General features: G+C 45.4%; 1 protein-coding gene across 4 annotated transcripts in view; it reads right to left on the bottom strand.

The window, feature by feature from the left end:
* LOC115159274 (phosphatidylinositol 4-kinase alpha) overlaps positions 1 to 14,871 on the bottom strand; it is a 44,357-nt gene that overhangs the window by 10,831 nt on the left and 18,655 nt on the right. Inside the window, exons 19-43 of one of the 4 annotated variants that reach the window (XM_029708834.1) lie at positions 14,640 to 14,776; positions 14,311 to 14,444; positions 12,683 to 12,765; positions 12,453 to 12,523; positions 12,056 to 12,262; positions 11,882 to 11,965; positions 11,718 to 11,807; positions 11,431 to 11,550; positions 11,123 to 11,215; positions 10,830 to 10,986; positions 10,128 to 10,255; positions 9,839 to 9,997; positions 9,479 to 9,630; positions 9,054 to 9,359; positions 6,812 to 7,032; positions 3,657 to 3,821; positions 3,494 to 3,573; positions 3,130 to 3,329; positions 2,737 to 2,824; positions 2,377 to 2,544; positions 2,248 to 2,301; positions 2,041 to 2,161; positions 1,381 to 1,510; positions 1,227 to 1,297; positions 391 to 463 (exon numbers count right to left, since the gene is read on the bottom strand). In XM_029708834.1, the coding sequence (XP_029564694.1) occupies positions 391 to 463; positions 1,227 to 1,297; positions 1,381 to 1,510; positions 2,041 to 2,161; positions 2,248 to 2,301; positions 2,377 to 2,544; positions 2,737 to 2,824; positions 3,130 to 3,329; positions 3,494 to 3,573; positions 3,657 to 3,821; positions 6,812 to 7,032; positions 9,054 to 9,359; positions 9,479 to 9,630; positions 9,839 to 9,997; positions 10,128 to 10,255; positions 10,830 to 10,986; positions 11,123 to 11,215; positions 11,431 to 11,550; positions 11,718 to 11,807; positions 11,882 to 11,965; positions 12,056 to 12,262; positions 12,453 to 12,523; positions 12,683 to 12,765; positions 14,311 to 14,444; positions 14,640 to 14,776 (3,292 nt within the window). The remainder of the gene's footprint in view (positions 1 to 390; positions 464 to 1,226; positions 1,298 to 1,380; positions 1,511 to 2,040; positions 2,162 to 2,247; positions 2,302 to 2,376; positions 2,545 to 2,736; positions 2,825 to 3,129; positions 3,330 to 3,493; positions 3,574 to 3,656; positions 3,822 to 6,811; positions 7,033 to 9,053; positions 9,360 to 9,478; positions 9,631 to 9,838; positions 9,998 to 10,127; positions 10,256 to 10,829; positions 10,987 to 11,122; positions 11,216 to 11,430; positions 11,551 to 11,717; positions 11,808 to 11,881; positions 11,966 to 12,055; positions 12,263 to 12,452; positions 12,524 to 12,682; positions 12,766 to 14,310; positions 14,445 to 14,639; positions 14,777 to 14,871) is intronic. The other 3 variants (XM_029708835.1, XM_029708836.1, XM_029708837.1) reach the window with 3 other exon arrangements.

The following is a 14,871-nucleotide window of genomic DNA, read 5'->3' as shown; positions in this document are numbered from 1 at the left end:
AATATGTATGTGAATGTGATAGTTATTTATTTTTAATACATCTACAAAAATGTCAAAAAAATGTTTTAGCTTTGTCATTAGGGGGTATTGTGTGTTCTTGTGTATTGTGTGATTGATGAGGGAAAAAAACGATTTAATCAATTTTAGAATAAAGATGTAACGGAACAAAATGTGGAAAAAGTCAAAGGGTCTGAATACTTTCCAAATGCACTGTACACCCTGTGAGATAGGTTTATTTTCCTTTGTTGAAATAGCCGAAGAAAGGAATAGATATCCACATTCCATTGAATGCTCCTGTGTACTTTACTGCAACGTTTCAACTGGAAGGTCTTTGTCAGGCATAAAATCATCAATTAATCAATCAAATGAATAAAATCAATTCGTCAGTACCTTTGCATGGGTGTTCCAGACTTGTAGTCGATGTCTAGTACGATGGCCTCTGGGTTACTGGGCAGATAGCAGCCTGGAGGATGGCCACCAGTGGAGGGCAGACATACACAGTCAGACACACATACCTTACACTACTGCTTCCACATAGCACAATCACAGATATAGGAATCAACTGCTTACAGAGGTCAAAACACCTTGGGTAAAACTATTCATACATTTACAATTCACTGTGATCAAACACGCACCCGCACAGACATAGGTATTTCATCATTTGGGCAAAAGTCCGTCCTCCACCCTCTGTCCTCTGTGACCCGGAAACCGATAAGTGGTTGAGGGGTCAAGGAGATGTCAATTTGTTAGTAGGCGAACCGAAAAGTGTCCTCCCCTCCTCAATAGCCACTTTTCATTGAGGACAGTCGTGCGTATCCTACCTTAGTCCTTCACGGAAGAGTTAAAAAATAAAATCTACCACACCCCCTTTGAAAGCAGCTTTTGAAAGCATGCACACGTTTAAAGACAATGTGCTGCTGTTTTATCTATAAAATGTCTTGCAAAACTAACTTAACTTGTTTTTCATCACATCACACATTGACTTTGGGATCCATCCCCTGTAAACGTAATTTCCCTGATGGTGGAGGAGGAGTCTCATTTCATACAAGCTCATTTTTCACCCAGGCTCCCTCTCCTCGCCGCCTCGCCTCAATTACCTTTGACCTTTTTTTTTTTTTTTTTTTTACACAGAGTAGAGAAAGGATGGAGGAGAGAGGACGCAGGAGTTGAGTAAATCCAATAAAGGAAAGGCTGTTGTACCACGGATGTGTCCTAGCTGTTGTTACCTGGCTGGACTTTGATGTCAGACAGAGCCTTGAGACAGGCCCTCTTCCTCTCATCTCCCTTTGGGGTGGGCCTGAAAAACACCAACACTTCAATGTCCAAAAAACTTAACTGGTTAACAGTTGTGGACTATATAAGGATGGGTGTTAGTCTCACTTAATGATGGCAGATACGTTGGTGATTTTGTCGAAGAAGTCAAACTCTCTCTGGAAGAAGTCTTTAGCTGCACCAGACTGAGCACCTATTATCTCCTCAACCATCTCCTCCAACAGATCCCCGATGTCGGCTACACGGAGAAACAGAGAGAGAGAGGGGGAGAGGGGGAGAGAGAGAGGAGTGGTAAGAGTGAGTGTGTATGTGTGTACATATGCGCGTTTGTGTGTACGTACAGTCACGACCAAAATTATTGATAAAGATGAGCAAAAAAGACTGTATAAAATCAATTATAAAAAGACTGAGCTACAGTGTATTTTATGTTCTAAAAAACAGGGAAATTATATTATTCTATACTAATACAATTGTCTTGCTGGAAGATCCACTTGCAAACAAGTATTAGCCTCCTGGCAGAGGCAACCAGGTTTTTGCCTAAAACGTCCTGGTACTTGGTAAATTTCATGATGCCGTGGGACCTTAACAAGGGCCCCAGGACCAGTGGAAGCAAAATAGCCCCATAACGTCAAAGATCCATCAAAATATTTTACAATAGGTATGGGGTTATTTTCTGCATATGCATCCTTCTACCAACACCAAAGGGTACCAATAATTTTGGTCGTAACTGTATGTGTGTGTGTGTGTGTGTGTGTGTGTGTGTCTCACGGTCTTTGTGGTGTGCCTCCTCGTCCAGGTAGATGTTCGTCTTCATGTTCCAGATGAACTGGTGGGCCAACAGCTGAGACTTCTGGGCCGCCCACAGGATGTACTCTCTCACATAGCCCATCTGCCAATCAAACACAAGCTTGTTATCTTTCACACCACACACAGGGTAATGTAGAAACACAGCAGCTAGTTAGTAGTGTCACTCACCTTGTCATATCGCAGGGCCTGAACTATCTGAGGAATGTAAAACAGGATGGCATCCTAGAGAAGAAACAAATACTTTAGGATAAGTGACGGTATAAAGTGTGTGTGTGTGTGTGAGTCTGCGTTTCGTACCGGAGGAAACGACCGTAGTACTTTGACCCCGTACTGAGCGGTGAGGGGATGCGGGGGGTACATGGAGGAGAAGTAGGACAGGCCGGTGGGAGGGTCAGCAGGAGCCCAACACAGGATATGACTCAGCTCTGGAGAGTCTGCATCAATGGTGTGCCACGTCACCAGGAACTAGAAAACACACAATTATTTATTTTGTTGAATGACAAAAAAAACGTTGAATTAGAAACACCACCACTTTTAAACCTGAACTTCGTGGCTCTGACATAAAAAAAACATGTATTTCAACAAATATCTTTGAGGTATGATGAGCATTGGCCACTCCTGTGTAGCAGATAACCTGTAGTTCGCCAGTCGACTCACCTTGACGGCCTCAGGTACGTCACTGACCGCTCCAGGGTCCAGCCTCACCAGCCGGGTCACCTCAGCCACGATCGCATCGTTCTTAAACCTGAACACACACAAACATACACACACACACACGAGAGGGTTAGCACTAACATGCCACAATCGCATCGTTCTTAAACCTGAACACACACAAACATACACACGAGAGGGTTAGCACTAACATGCCACAATCGCAACGTTCTTCAACCTGAACACACACAAACATACACACACACACGAGAGGGTTAGCACTAACATGCCACAATCGCAACGTTCTTCAACCTGACAACAACAGTTATTATTCAGGTGGAACCAACCTAAAGCTTTTCCACGTTTCCCCTCCAGGTACATGAGACTGTGTGTGTATACCTGGCAGGTAGCTGCATAGCCAGATAAGGAGCTATACTCCAGGCCAGGTTGACGTTGTCTTTCCACTGTTTCTCACTGAGGCTGATGTACTTGGACCTCCAGTTGGCGATGCTGGTCTCCACTGACTGTTCTGTAGCGATGGCCAACTCCTGGGTGCACAGAGGGTTGTACCAGGTAGTCAACCGCTCAATCTCACTGGCCTAGAGAGGGGGAGAGAGAGGACGTCAGTCCTAGCAACAAAGTGGACGGTTAGAATGTAGACTAACAGCAAATGAATAGCAAGGAGGGAGAGTCAAAGGGAAAAGGGAATGTTTCTGTCTGAACTGAAACCTTCCACAGTAAACATCCCCACTGTAGCTCTCACCAGTAAGGCCAGCAGCAGGGTCCGGCGCTTCATGTAGTACTTATGGAGCTGAGTCCCTCTGTTACTCTTCTTAGACATGCCTGGGGACAGAAAGGACATGGTCAGATCTCGCCGTGTGTGTGTGGGCGCATTGCGTCTGTCCGTCTGTGTGTGTGTGTGTTACCTGACTTCTTGGAGGCGGTGGACATGCCAGAGGACAGAGGGTAGGTGTTGATCCAGCCGCTCTGGCCACTCTGCTGGGAGCGGGAGCTGGAGTCATGAGACATGGTGCTCCTGGGGTCCTGGGCCGTCATCACAGACAGACTGTTCAAAGACGGGTCCTGGTTGTCTACGCACACAGACAGGCATACAGTGCTTTCAGAAAGTATTCACACCCCTTTACTCTTTCTACAGTTTGTTGTGTTACAAAGTGGGATTCAAATAGATGTCATTATTTTGTCAATGATCTACACAAAATACTCAAATGTCAAAGTAGAAGAAAAATTCTAGCATTTGTAAAAAAACGAATTACAAATATAACACTATTACATCTTTATTAGATAAGTATTCAACCCCGTAAGTCAATTCGTGTTAAAATCACATTTGGCAGCGATTACAGTTGTGAGTCGTTCTGGGTAAGCCTCTAAGAGCTTTGCACACCTGGATTGTACAATATTTGCACATTGTTCTTTTTAAAATTCTTCAAGCTCAGTAAGGTTGGTTGCTGATCATTGCTAGACAGCCTTTTACAAGTCTTGCCGTAGATTTTCAAGCCAATTTAAATAAACACTGTAACTAGGCCACTCAGGAACATTCAATGTCATCTTCGTAAGCAACTCCAGTGTATATTTGGCCTTGTGTTTTAGGTTATTGTCCTGCTGAAAGGTGAATTTGTGTCTGGTGGAATGCAGACTGAACCAGGTTTTCCTCTAGTATTTTGCTTGTGCTTAGCTCTATTCCATTTCTTTTGATCCAAAAAAGAACTCCCTAGTCCTTGCCGATGACAAGCATAACCATAACATGATGCAGCCACCACCTTGCTTGAAAATATGAAGAGTGGTACTAAGTGATGTGTTGGATTTGCCCCAAACATAACACTTTGTATTCAGGACAAAAAGTAAATTTCTTTGCCACATTTTTTGCAGTTTTACTTTAGTGCCTTATCCACAATATTAACCTAATCTGTCAATTAGGTTAGTATTGTGGAGTAACTATAGTGTTGTTGACCCATCCTCAGTTCTCCTATCACAGCTATTAAACTCTAACTGTTTTAAAGTCACCTTTGGCCTCATGGTGAAATCCCTGAGCGGTTTCCTTCCTCTCCAGCAACTGAGTTAGGAAGGACGCCTTTATCTTTGTATTGACTGGGTGTATTGATACACCACCCAAAGTGTAATTAATAACTTCACCATGCTCAAAGGGATATTCAAAGACTGTTTTAATTTTATTTTTATTTTTACCCATCTACCAATAGGTGCCCTTCTTTGCGAGGCATTGGAAAACTTCATTGGTCTTTGTGGTTGAATCTACACTTTGAAATTCACTGCTTGACTGAGGGACCTTACAGATAACTGTATGTGTGGGGTACAGAGATGAGGTAGTCATTCAAAAATCATGTTAAACTATTATTGCACACAGAGGGAGTCCATGCAACTTATTATGTGACTTGTTAAGCACATTTTGTATTCCTGAACTTATTTAGGCTTGCCATTACAAAGGGGTTGAATACTTAATGACTCAAGACATTTCACCTTTTCATTTTTAATTAATTTGTAAACATTTCTAAAAACATGATACTCCTTTGACATTATAGTGCATTGTGTGTAAACCAGTGACAATTTTTTAAACATTTAATTCATTTTAAATTCAGGCTGTAACAACAAAATGTGGAAAAAGTCAAGGGGTGTGAATACTTTCTGAATACACTGTAGGTAGGGATAAAGTACACACACACACACACACACACACAGTCTTTCTATCCCTCATTATTTGGGCCCTGGGGTTTTCCCGACTGTGATCTACTAAGCAAAAACTCATGCTCTTCCTCATTTAACACTCTCTATCCATATCTCTTTATCACTCTCTCTTTCCATTACAAACTCAACCATCTCCTGCTGCAATTATCTCTGTCCATCTAACACCTAATTCCTTCACATTCTCTAGCTCCATCTTTCTCTCTCTCTCCATCCCTCAATGCATTCATCTAAAACAACATTGGCATGCATCCCTCTCTCTACCACTCAATGCATTCATTCCTGTCTAAATCCACACGGACATGCAATCACCATCCATGGACACGACATTGTGAACCGGAGGGAAATATGAATGAGGCGAGCATTTTCTCAGCATTCGATGGAGAGGAAGGAGTTTTTGAAGAGCAATATGATGAGCTTTATAAACGCTAGTCCTGTATTATATGAGATGGCCATGCGTTGTTCCCACAGGCAGTGGTAGAATTTACCCCTAACCGCTGATACAGTCAGACATTATTTCACCCACCTAATGGTAAAGGGTTACCATTGAGGGTAGAGTAATCTGATCCTAGATCTGTGGTTAGGGCTAGTTTCTACCTGGCGCGATCCGATGTGTTATGAAGTGAGGTCATGTTGTTCTTGGGGTCGCCGGGGACGGACAGGAGGAAGGAGCGGTGTGGGTGGTGGAGAAGAAAGACGTCTCAAATTTCTCAATTTGTTTGTTTTGTTTTTGTTGACAAATTGACAAATCGAGCTGAGGGGCGGATCGGCATGATATGTGTAGAATAATAATAATAAATAATCAATCATGCATTTTATCAGAGGTGGCAAATCTGCGCCTTGCTCCGCAGCAGACAAATAGATGGATAGAGTAAAATAGAGACAGAAAGAAAGAAATAGAGAGACAGAAAGAAAGAAATAGAGAGACAGAAAGAAAGAAATAGAGAGACAGAAAGAAAGAAATAGAGAGACAGAAAGAAAGAAATAGAGAGACAGAAAGAAAGAAATAGAGAGACAGAAAGAAAGAAATAGATACAGAAAGAAAGAAATAGAGAGACAGAAAGAAAGAAATAGATACAGAAAGAAAGAAATAGAGAGACAGAAAGAAATAGATGAGAGAGAAAGAGACAGAAATAGACAGAAAGAAACAGAGAGAGACAAAAAGAAACAGAGAGAGACAGAAAGAAACAGAGAGACAGAAAGAAACAGAGAGAGTGAGATCCTACAGACTATAAAGATTTATCGATCTATGAGCAACGTAGCAAGAGCCTGATCAGGCGTCAGATTTGACCTGTGTAAAAACATGCTCTTGTGGTCTTGCAATGCTGTTGTTAATCAGCCAGTGTTTCCACCGCTGTAGGCTTACTTAGCATCGATATCGGAGAAGTGCTGGACACGATTAGTGATCCGAATATCCCGGCAGAGAGGGTGCTGGGGGTGGGCACGGCGCCTAGCTCACCGGGAGGAACCAGCTGGCACGCCGCTAGGTACTTCTTGTCCGACAGGATGCTGGCGTAGAAACGGATCATGAAGCTGATGTCCTCACGCAGACGCTTGTCCCCCTGAGTAGGGAACTTAGGAGGGGCACTAAAGGGGGTAGAGGGATGGGGGAATGGGAATGAGGGAAGTATACAATTAACTAACACGAGAAAATCCTGACCTCTGGATCATTGGCATTCTGCCTAATAAATACTTTTTTTTACATTAGTATTATAATTTTAGCTTACGGCACCTGGTATTCACAGGCTGTCTCCTGTCCCAGTACTAATCAGACCAGACCCTGAACAGGTGTGTTCAACAGGTGGTATGGCCACTAGCGTATTTTTTTGTACCCCATTTTCTCCCTGAATTAGGTCCCTTGGCTCATCTCTGCAACTCCTCAACGGGCTCGGGAGAGGTGAAGGTCGAGCCATGCGTCCTCCGAAACATGACCCACCTGGGCGCCTACTTCTTATCAAACTGCTTGAACAGGATGTCAGCCGCATCAATGAGGAAACACCATTCGACTGATGACCGGAGTCAGCTTGCAGGCATCCTGTCATAAGGAGTCACTAGAGCACGATGAGGGTCTGAGGTAACGTTAGAATATTAAATAAAATGTATTTCAAAAGAACCAAACAGCATTTTCATTCGTTTATGTAACTGTAGGTTATATGTACAAATGAAAAACCACTAAACCGCCACAACTCGCGTGTTAAAATCTATTAAATAAAACACCGTCACTAAGATCATTCATTATGAAGTCGTTAAGGAGAGGTCTTAAGGAACATTATGCATTTTAGAAAATGCATTTCAAAAGTATAGAATGGCATATTTTGAGTTGAAATATATGGCTGTGCTTTGAGTGTTGCGAGTTCACGTAGAATCACGGTGATTCTGCCCAAAAAGTAGATTTAGAAATAGACCTCAAGGGGTCATTTTCATTGTTTGACAAAGATAAGCGATTTGGAAACGGCAGAATCGGCTCTTCTTATACTATATAGACATAAAAACATCTTGTGATTTGGTAGGAGAATATGAAAATGTCACCTGCCTCTGTGTCAAGTCCATGCTGCGCTCTATTAAATATGACCTAGAATTACTTACAAAATAAGTATATTAAAAAGCAGATTTTCTGTGTTGGAATTGCGTGGGTGTACCCCAAAAACAGAATGGTGTAGATATAGTTGGATTGAGTGAAGCTGTATTTCTCCGTCCACTCGCTTCATAATTTCACCCGATCACTTTTCCTCTTTTCGGTCTGATAATTTAGATTGCTTTTGCCTGCTACTATGATAAATCACATGGCCGAGGACGTTTGCTATCAAGCTGTCAACGTGCATAATATCTAACAATTGGGGCAAGGGTAGGGAGAAGATCAAAATGAACTGCTAATCCGCATTCTGACTGAGTGACATTAAACTTGGCTGCCCGCTGCAAATTGAGGACACACAGACACCCCTTCGCTCGCTGCTGCTAATCTGCAGCTTTGACAAACACGGAGGGAGAAATTTAGCCAACATTTATTTATGCATATTTTTGTTCCGGTCACGAGTATCATCCGAACCAATCTGACTATGAACTGTCAATTTACGGATACGAGTATGGCCACCCCTAGTGTCGATAGGCCATCACCAGCTGCCAGTGAACGAGGGGCAGGAGGATAAAATGACATGGAATCTTAAAACTGCTTATAACACAAATTCTGTTTGTTATAATGTAGTTTGAATGCTTGTTTATCTTCATCCAGTAAGCATAATAACATCATTCACTTTGTTTCCTATTCTATGGGCATATTGGGAACAGTGGTGGAAAAAGTACCCAATTGCCATACTTGAGTAAAAGTTAAAATACTTAAGTATAAAGTATTTGGTTTGAAATGTACTTAAGTATCAAAAGTAAAAGTATAAATCATTAAACATTTCTTATACTCAGCAAACCAGACAACACAATTTTCTAGTTTTCTTAAATTTACGGATAGCCAGGGGCACAGTTTAACACTCAGACATAATTTAGTGTTTAGTGAGTCTGCCAGATCAGAGGCAGTAGGAATGACCAGGGATGTTCTCTTGATACATGCGTGAATTAGACAATTTTCCTGTCCTGTGTGTGTGTGTGTGTGTGTGTACCTGAAGTAGTCGAAGGCGGTGGAGTAGAACTTCCTGTGTGTGTGTGTGTACCTGAAGTAGTCGAAGGCGGTGGAGTAGAACTTCCTGTGTGTGTGTGTACCTGAAGTAGTCGAAGGCGGTGGAGTAGAACTTCCTGTGTGTGTGTGTACCTGAAGTAGTCGAAGGCGGTGGAGTAGAACTTCCTGTGTGTGTGTGTACCTGAAGTAGTCGAAGGCGGTGGAGTAGATCTTCTCTCGGAGGACATTTCTGATGGTGGTGTTGGTGACTACGTCAGAATGGAGCAGTGCTAGACCCAGAGTTAGGAGCCTACACACACACACACACAGAGAGAGATTACCTCAATGAATTTGCTCTGAATTAGAAACTGGATTTTGTGTGTGTGTGTGTGTGTGTGTGTGTGTGTGTGTGTGTGTGTGTGTGTGTACCTAAAGCGAGGTCCGATGGCGGCTACGTGGCGGTTGAGGCTGCTCTTGGCCCCGCCCACATTGAGGGAGAGCGAGCGTTGTAATAGGCTCCCGAATATCTCCACCTGGTCTTCACTGGAATATTTAGCTATCTCAAACCTCTGAACCAGGAACTGGAGAGAGGGAGAAAGTAGAAGACAAGTTGGAGGGGGAGGGGGGGCATGGAATGAAAACATTTTAACAGCACACGTAGGACTCAAGCTGTGAATTCCGCTTACTCTGGTATTTTAAGCGAACTGGATTCAACTCTCACACACACACACACACACACACACACACACACACACACACACACACACACACACACACACACACACACACCTCTATCCAAATGCAGTGAGGGGTGACGTCGGGGGGACAGGGGACAGGCTGACTCTCCTCTGAGGCTGCTAGGGGATCAGCCTCCACCTGAGCATCAGAGAACAATCCCATCTTCAGCTCCACTGTCATCTGCCACGCCCCCGCCATCTCACGCATGAACTACAGACAGAGAGAGAGAGAGACAGAATACCCGTGTTAGTGTGGGTTTGAATCCGGGTCCCACCACTATTTTCACAGAAATACACAATGGTACTTCAACTCCAGCAATAGATGTCTACAACGTGCTTACCGGGACCTCCACTCCAGTGCGAGCAGCCAGCAGCCATTCCCAGCAGGCGATAGCCGTCTCCATGCCGTGTTCTGTAAACATCTTCAGAGGAGACCAACACAGGTGATGCAGCAGCTGAGGATCACACTCTACACACAGAGAGACACACACACAACACAAGCCTTCAATATAATGGGTTACACACACACAGAGAGAGAGACAGAGAGAGAGAGAGAGACACACACACAACACAAGCCTTCAATATAATGGGTTACACACAGAGACAGAGAGAGACAGAGCTACACCACAGGGAAAAATGGACAAGGGACTACATCCATGAAAAGATGCACCCCATTGGGCTATATCAGGGATGGGCAATGTAAGGCCGTGGGCCTGACCCATTCAGTCTGATCCGGGGGAGGTTGGAGTAAAAAACAAAACATCTATATATTTCTATAATAAATCCAGGCCACTCCTGAACGTCTAAAACCAGACAGAAAGTATGTAGACATTATAATGGACCGATACGTTCTCAAATAGCTTCCCTTTCTCTGACCCGCTAATTACCTTTGAACAAATCGATCTGGAAAAGAAATCTGTGCAGCCCTTCAGCTGAATTTTGAAAGCCCGATGTAGCCCTCGAGTGGAAATGATTGCCCAACCCTGGGCTACACGGTGCCTCCATTCCCTTCCAAATCAAAGTCAGCTTATCAGCAAACACACCTTTAGTGCTGATGAGCAGAGCAGCCAGTTTGAACATGTTCTCAGTGAAGGCCTCAGGGTTCTGAGTGTCAAGAGCCTCTGTCATCTGTCTGACCATCAGGGTGGACAGGTCTGACTGGCTACGCACCGCCTCAATGAAATGGATCATACCTGCCACCTGGAGGGAGAAACACACAGACACACACACAGTCGATGTGAACCGCAACATTGTGTCTGTTGACTCAGACGAAGAAATATGAAGCCTATGAAGAAGTGAGTGTCCGGTCTAGAACTGTAGTAGTGTCTCTCTGTACCTCTCCAGCATAGCGATTCCTCAGGTTGAGTGAGGCCATGAAGTTGGAGTAGTCTTTCTTCACACAGGCTGGCCTCTCTGTCAGCTGGGTGATCTGGAGGGGAGGAAGGGACTTGGTTAGTGTGTGTGTGGGCACGTTTTACTATACTTCTGAGTACCAGAAATCCTACAACTCTGAGAAGTGAGGATATTTTGCCGGTCCTCACTTGTAAAAAGGCTATTTTAGGCTTAGGGGTTTGGTTTAGGGTTAGAATTAGGGTTAGGGAAAATACAATTTTGAATGGAAATACATTCTAGGTGTGTTCTCACCCCTAGCGTAGTGCTCTGTCTGTTGTAGCCAGCGAAGTGCAGGATGCTCTCTGTAGCCATGGCCAGGCCAGTGTGCTGGGACAGACCTGACACCCAGTTCTGATGCTTGTTCAGGTACTCCTGGAGATGATGGAGAAGAACATCAACGGGGAACAAGACAAGACTCATCTAAAACCTTGACTTCCTCAAAAAAGACATCTAGAAGCTCTTCATGAACAATGATTTGACAGAACATCTGCAATCCGTTTGCATCTGCTTTTCCTTTACAGAATGTGTGTGTAGCTCACCTGTAGGTGTGACTTGGTGACAGACGGGGCCCACTTCATGGCTTCTTTCAGGATCTCCCCACAGCGAGCAGCAAAGTCCTTCACTATGCTCTACAACCACAGAGAAACGTCAACGCAACATTCAGAAACCACACACACACACACACCAAAACACCCATTCCTACCTCTCTGGCCTCGTATGTGTCTGGTACAGTGATCCTGTAGGGGGTGTCCGGGATGTCGTAGTACGGCTGGTCCTTATGGATGTCCTTTACACAAAGCAGGAGCACAAATCAATACACTGAGGGATCACAGAGAATAACAACGGCTGGTGGATAATAGAGCGCCTGTGTGCGTACCGCGCCGAGGGAGAGGGAGAGGGTCTGCAGGATGTCCAGCATGGTCTTCAGTACGCGGCCACTCCACAGCAGGTGGGGGAACGTTTCGGCCAGACCTGACAGGTATTTGTCGGCCACCCTACGGATCCTCTTGTGGATGTGGTTGAAGTTGACCAATAGGAACTGAGCGTGGCGCTCCAACTCCTCCTCGTGGGCTTTAGTCTTCGGCTGGGGAGAGAAACCCAGGAGAGAGCAACGGTGAAACCAACCGACCAATCACTGGAGAGGACATGCTCCACAGACGGTCAGGTGTTCTTGTGTTTCTCCGTTTTTGATTGAATCTGACGACGGTCCTCAAATATTTGTTGTACGACTCCATGGCTAGTGTTGGGTGTTAAGTGTTATCCGACAACCTTACCTTCTCAGCCATCATCTGTAGGAAGACCTCAAACACTTTGTCCCCAACGGCTATCACACACTGCATCATACCTGGAGACAAAGAGAGGACACATTCATTTAAATCACTGTCTAAAACACCTGGAATAAACGGCAAATATAGTTGTAATAAACGTGTAACAGCGGTCTAATACATGTCCAATACCTATCTAATACCTGTGCAATACCTGTAATAACTGTAATGCAGCTTACCAGACTTGTCCTTCTGGATGGCTCTGTCCTCAAAGTAGCGGAACATCACCTGGAAACGGTCAGAGTCTAGAGCACGCAGCATCCTGGTGAGAGAAGAGGGGAGAGATGGATTGGAAACGGTCAGAGTCTAGAGCACGCAGCATCCTGGTGAGAGAAGAGGGGAGAGATGGATTGGAAACGGTCAGAGTCTAGAGCACGCAGCATCCTGGTGAGAGAAGAGGGGAGAGATGGATTGGAAACGGTCAGAGTCTAGAGCACGCAGCATCCTGGTGAGAGAAGAGGGGAGAGATGGATTGGAAACGGTCAGAGTCTAGAGCACGCAGCATCCTGGTGAGAGAAGAGGGGAGAGATGGATTGGAAACGGTCAGAGTCTAGAGCACGCAGCATCCTGGGGAGAGAAGAGGGGAGAGATGGATTGGAAACGGTCAGAGTCTAGAGCACGCAGCATCCTGGGGAGAGAAGAGGGGAGAGATGGATTGGAAACGGTCAGAGTCTAGAGCACGCAGCATCCTGGGGAGAGAAGAGGGGAGAGATGGATTGGAAACGGTCAGAGTCTAGAGCACGCAGCATCCTGGGGAGAGAAGAGGGGAGAGATGGATTGGAAACGGTCAGAGTCTAGAGCACGCAGCATCCTGGGGAGAGAAGAGGGGAGAGATGGATTGGAAACGGTCAGAGTCTAGAGCACGCAGCATCCTGGTGAGAGAAGAGGGGAGAGATGGATTGGAAACGGTCAGAGTCTAGAGCACGCAGCATCCTGGGGAGAGAAGAGGGGAGAGATGGATTGGAAACGGTCAGTCTAGAGCACGCAGCATCCTGGTGAGAGAAGAGGGGAGAGATGGATTGGAAACGGTCAAAGTCTAGAGCACGCAGCATCCTGGGGAGAGAAGAGGGGAGAGATGGATTGGAAACGGTCAGTCTAGAGCACGCAGCATCCTGGGGAGAGAAGAGGGGAGAGATGGATTGGAAACGGTCAGTCTAGAGCACGCAGCATCCTGGGGAGAGAAGAGGGGAGAGATGGATTGGAAACGGTCAGTCTAGAGCACGCAGCATCCTGGTGAGAGAAGAGGGGAGAGATGGATTGGAAACGGTCAGTCTAGAGCACGCAGCATCCTGGTGAGAGAAGAGGGGAGAGATGGATTGGAAACGGTCAGAGTCTAGAGCACGCAGCATCCTGGTGAGAGAAGAGGGGAGAGATGGATTGGAAACGGTCAGTCTAGAGCACGCAGCATCCTGGGGAGAGAAGAGGGGAGAGATGGATTGGAAACGGTCAGTCTGGAGCACGCAGCATCCTGGGGAGAGAAGAGGGGAGAGATGGATTGGAAACGGTCAGTCTGGAGCACGCAGCATCCTGGGGAGAGAAGAGGGGAGAGATGGATTGGAAACGGTCAGAGTCTAGAGCACGCAGCATCCTGGTGAGAGAAGAGGGGAGAGATGGATTGGAAACGGTCAGTCTAGAGCACGCAGCATCCTGGTGAGAGAAGAGGGGAGAGATGGATTGGAATGGAAGCATGACATGAATGACTGGGAGATTCCTCCATCTATACCTACCCTCCAACTGCTAGACAGCTCAGAAACAGCAGGGTGCATCTCAGTAGTCCTAAGGGGCTTGCTTTCCCCTCTTTCCTTACCTCATATACTCCAGCCTGTAAACTGACAGTAGGTAGGTCGACATGGCGAAGTCTAGTTTGTTGATGAGAGCAGACACCTCAGGAGGAGGATCTAGCAGGTTTATAATGGTGCTCCTCAGGTCATTCAGCTCCGCCTGAAAACACACACACACAAAACCAGGGAACGTCAGCCAAGTGTGTGTGTGTGTGTTTGTAGTAGGACATGCGTGTGTCTGTACACAATCTGTATGTGTGTGTGTGTGTGTGTGTTTGTAGTAGGACGTGTGTGTGTCTGTACACAATCTGTATGTGTGTGTGTGTGTGTGTGTGTGTGTGGTTGCGTTTCATACTGCTGTGACAGTGTCGTTCTTCAGGGCAGAGTTGTACTGTAGTTCAGAGCGTAGGGGTTCTCCACTGGGGAAGGTGAGGAGGGGAGACTTGGTGGCGATCTCACACACTCCCTCATACCACTCCTCTGGCCACAGACCTGCACAACACACAAAACCCTTAACAAACCTATGCACCTTTACACAGCAGAATGACTGTTAGCCTGATAAACTCGCTTTAATCTTTCCATCAGAT

This window comes from Salmo trutta, chromosome 23 (assembly GCF_901001165.1).
Source record: "Salmo trutta chromosome 23, fSalTru1.1, whole genome shotgun sequence".
NCBI classification, from domain to species: Eukaryota; Metazoa; Chordata; class Actinopteri; order Salmoniformes; family Salmonidae; genus Salmo; species Salmo trutta.
Note: the sequence above shows the minus strand (reverse complement) of the source record. Positions and strands in the feature narration are given on the sequence as shown.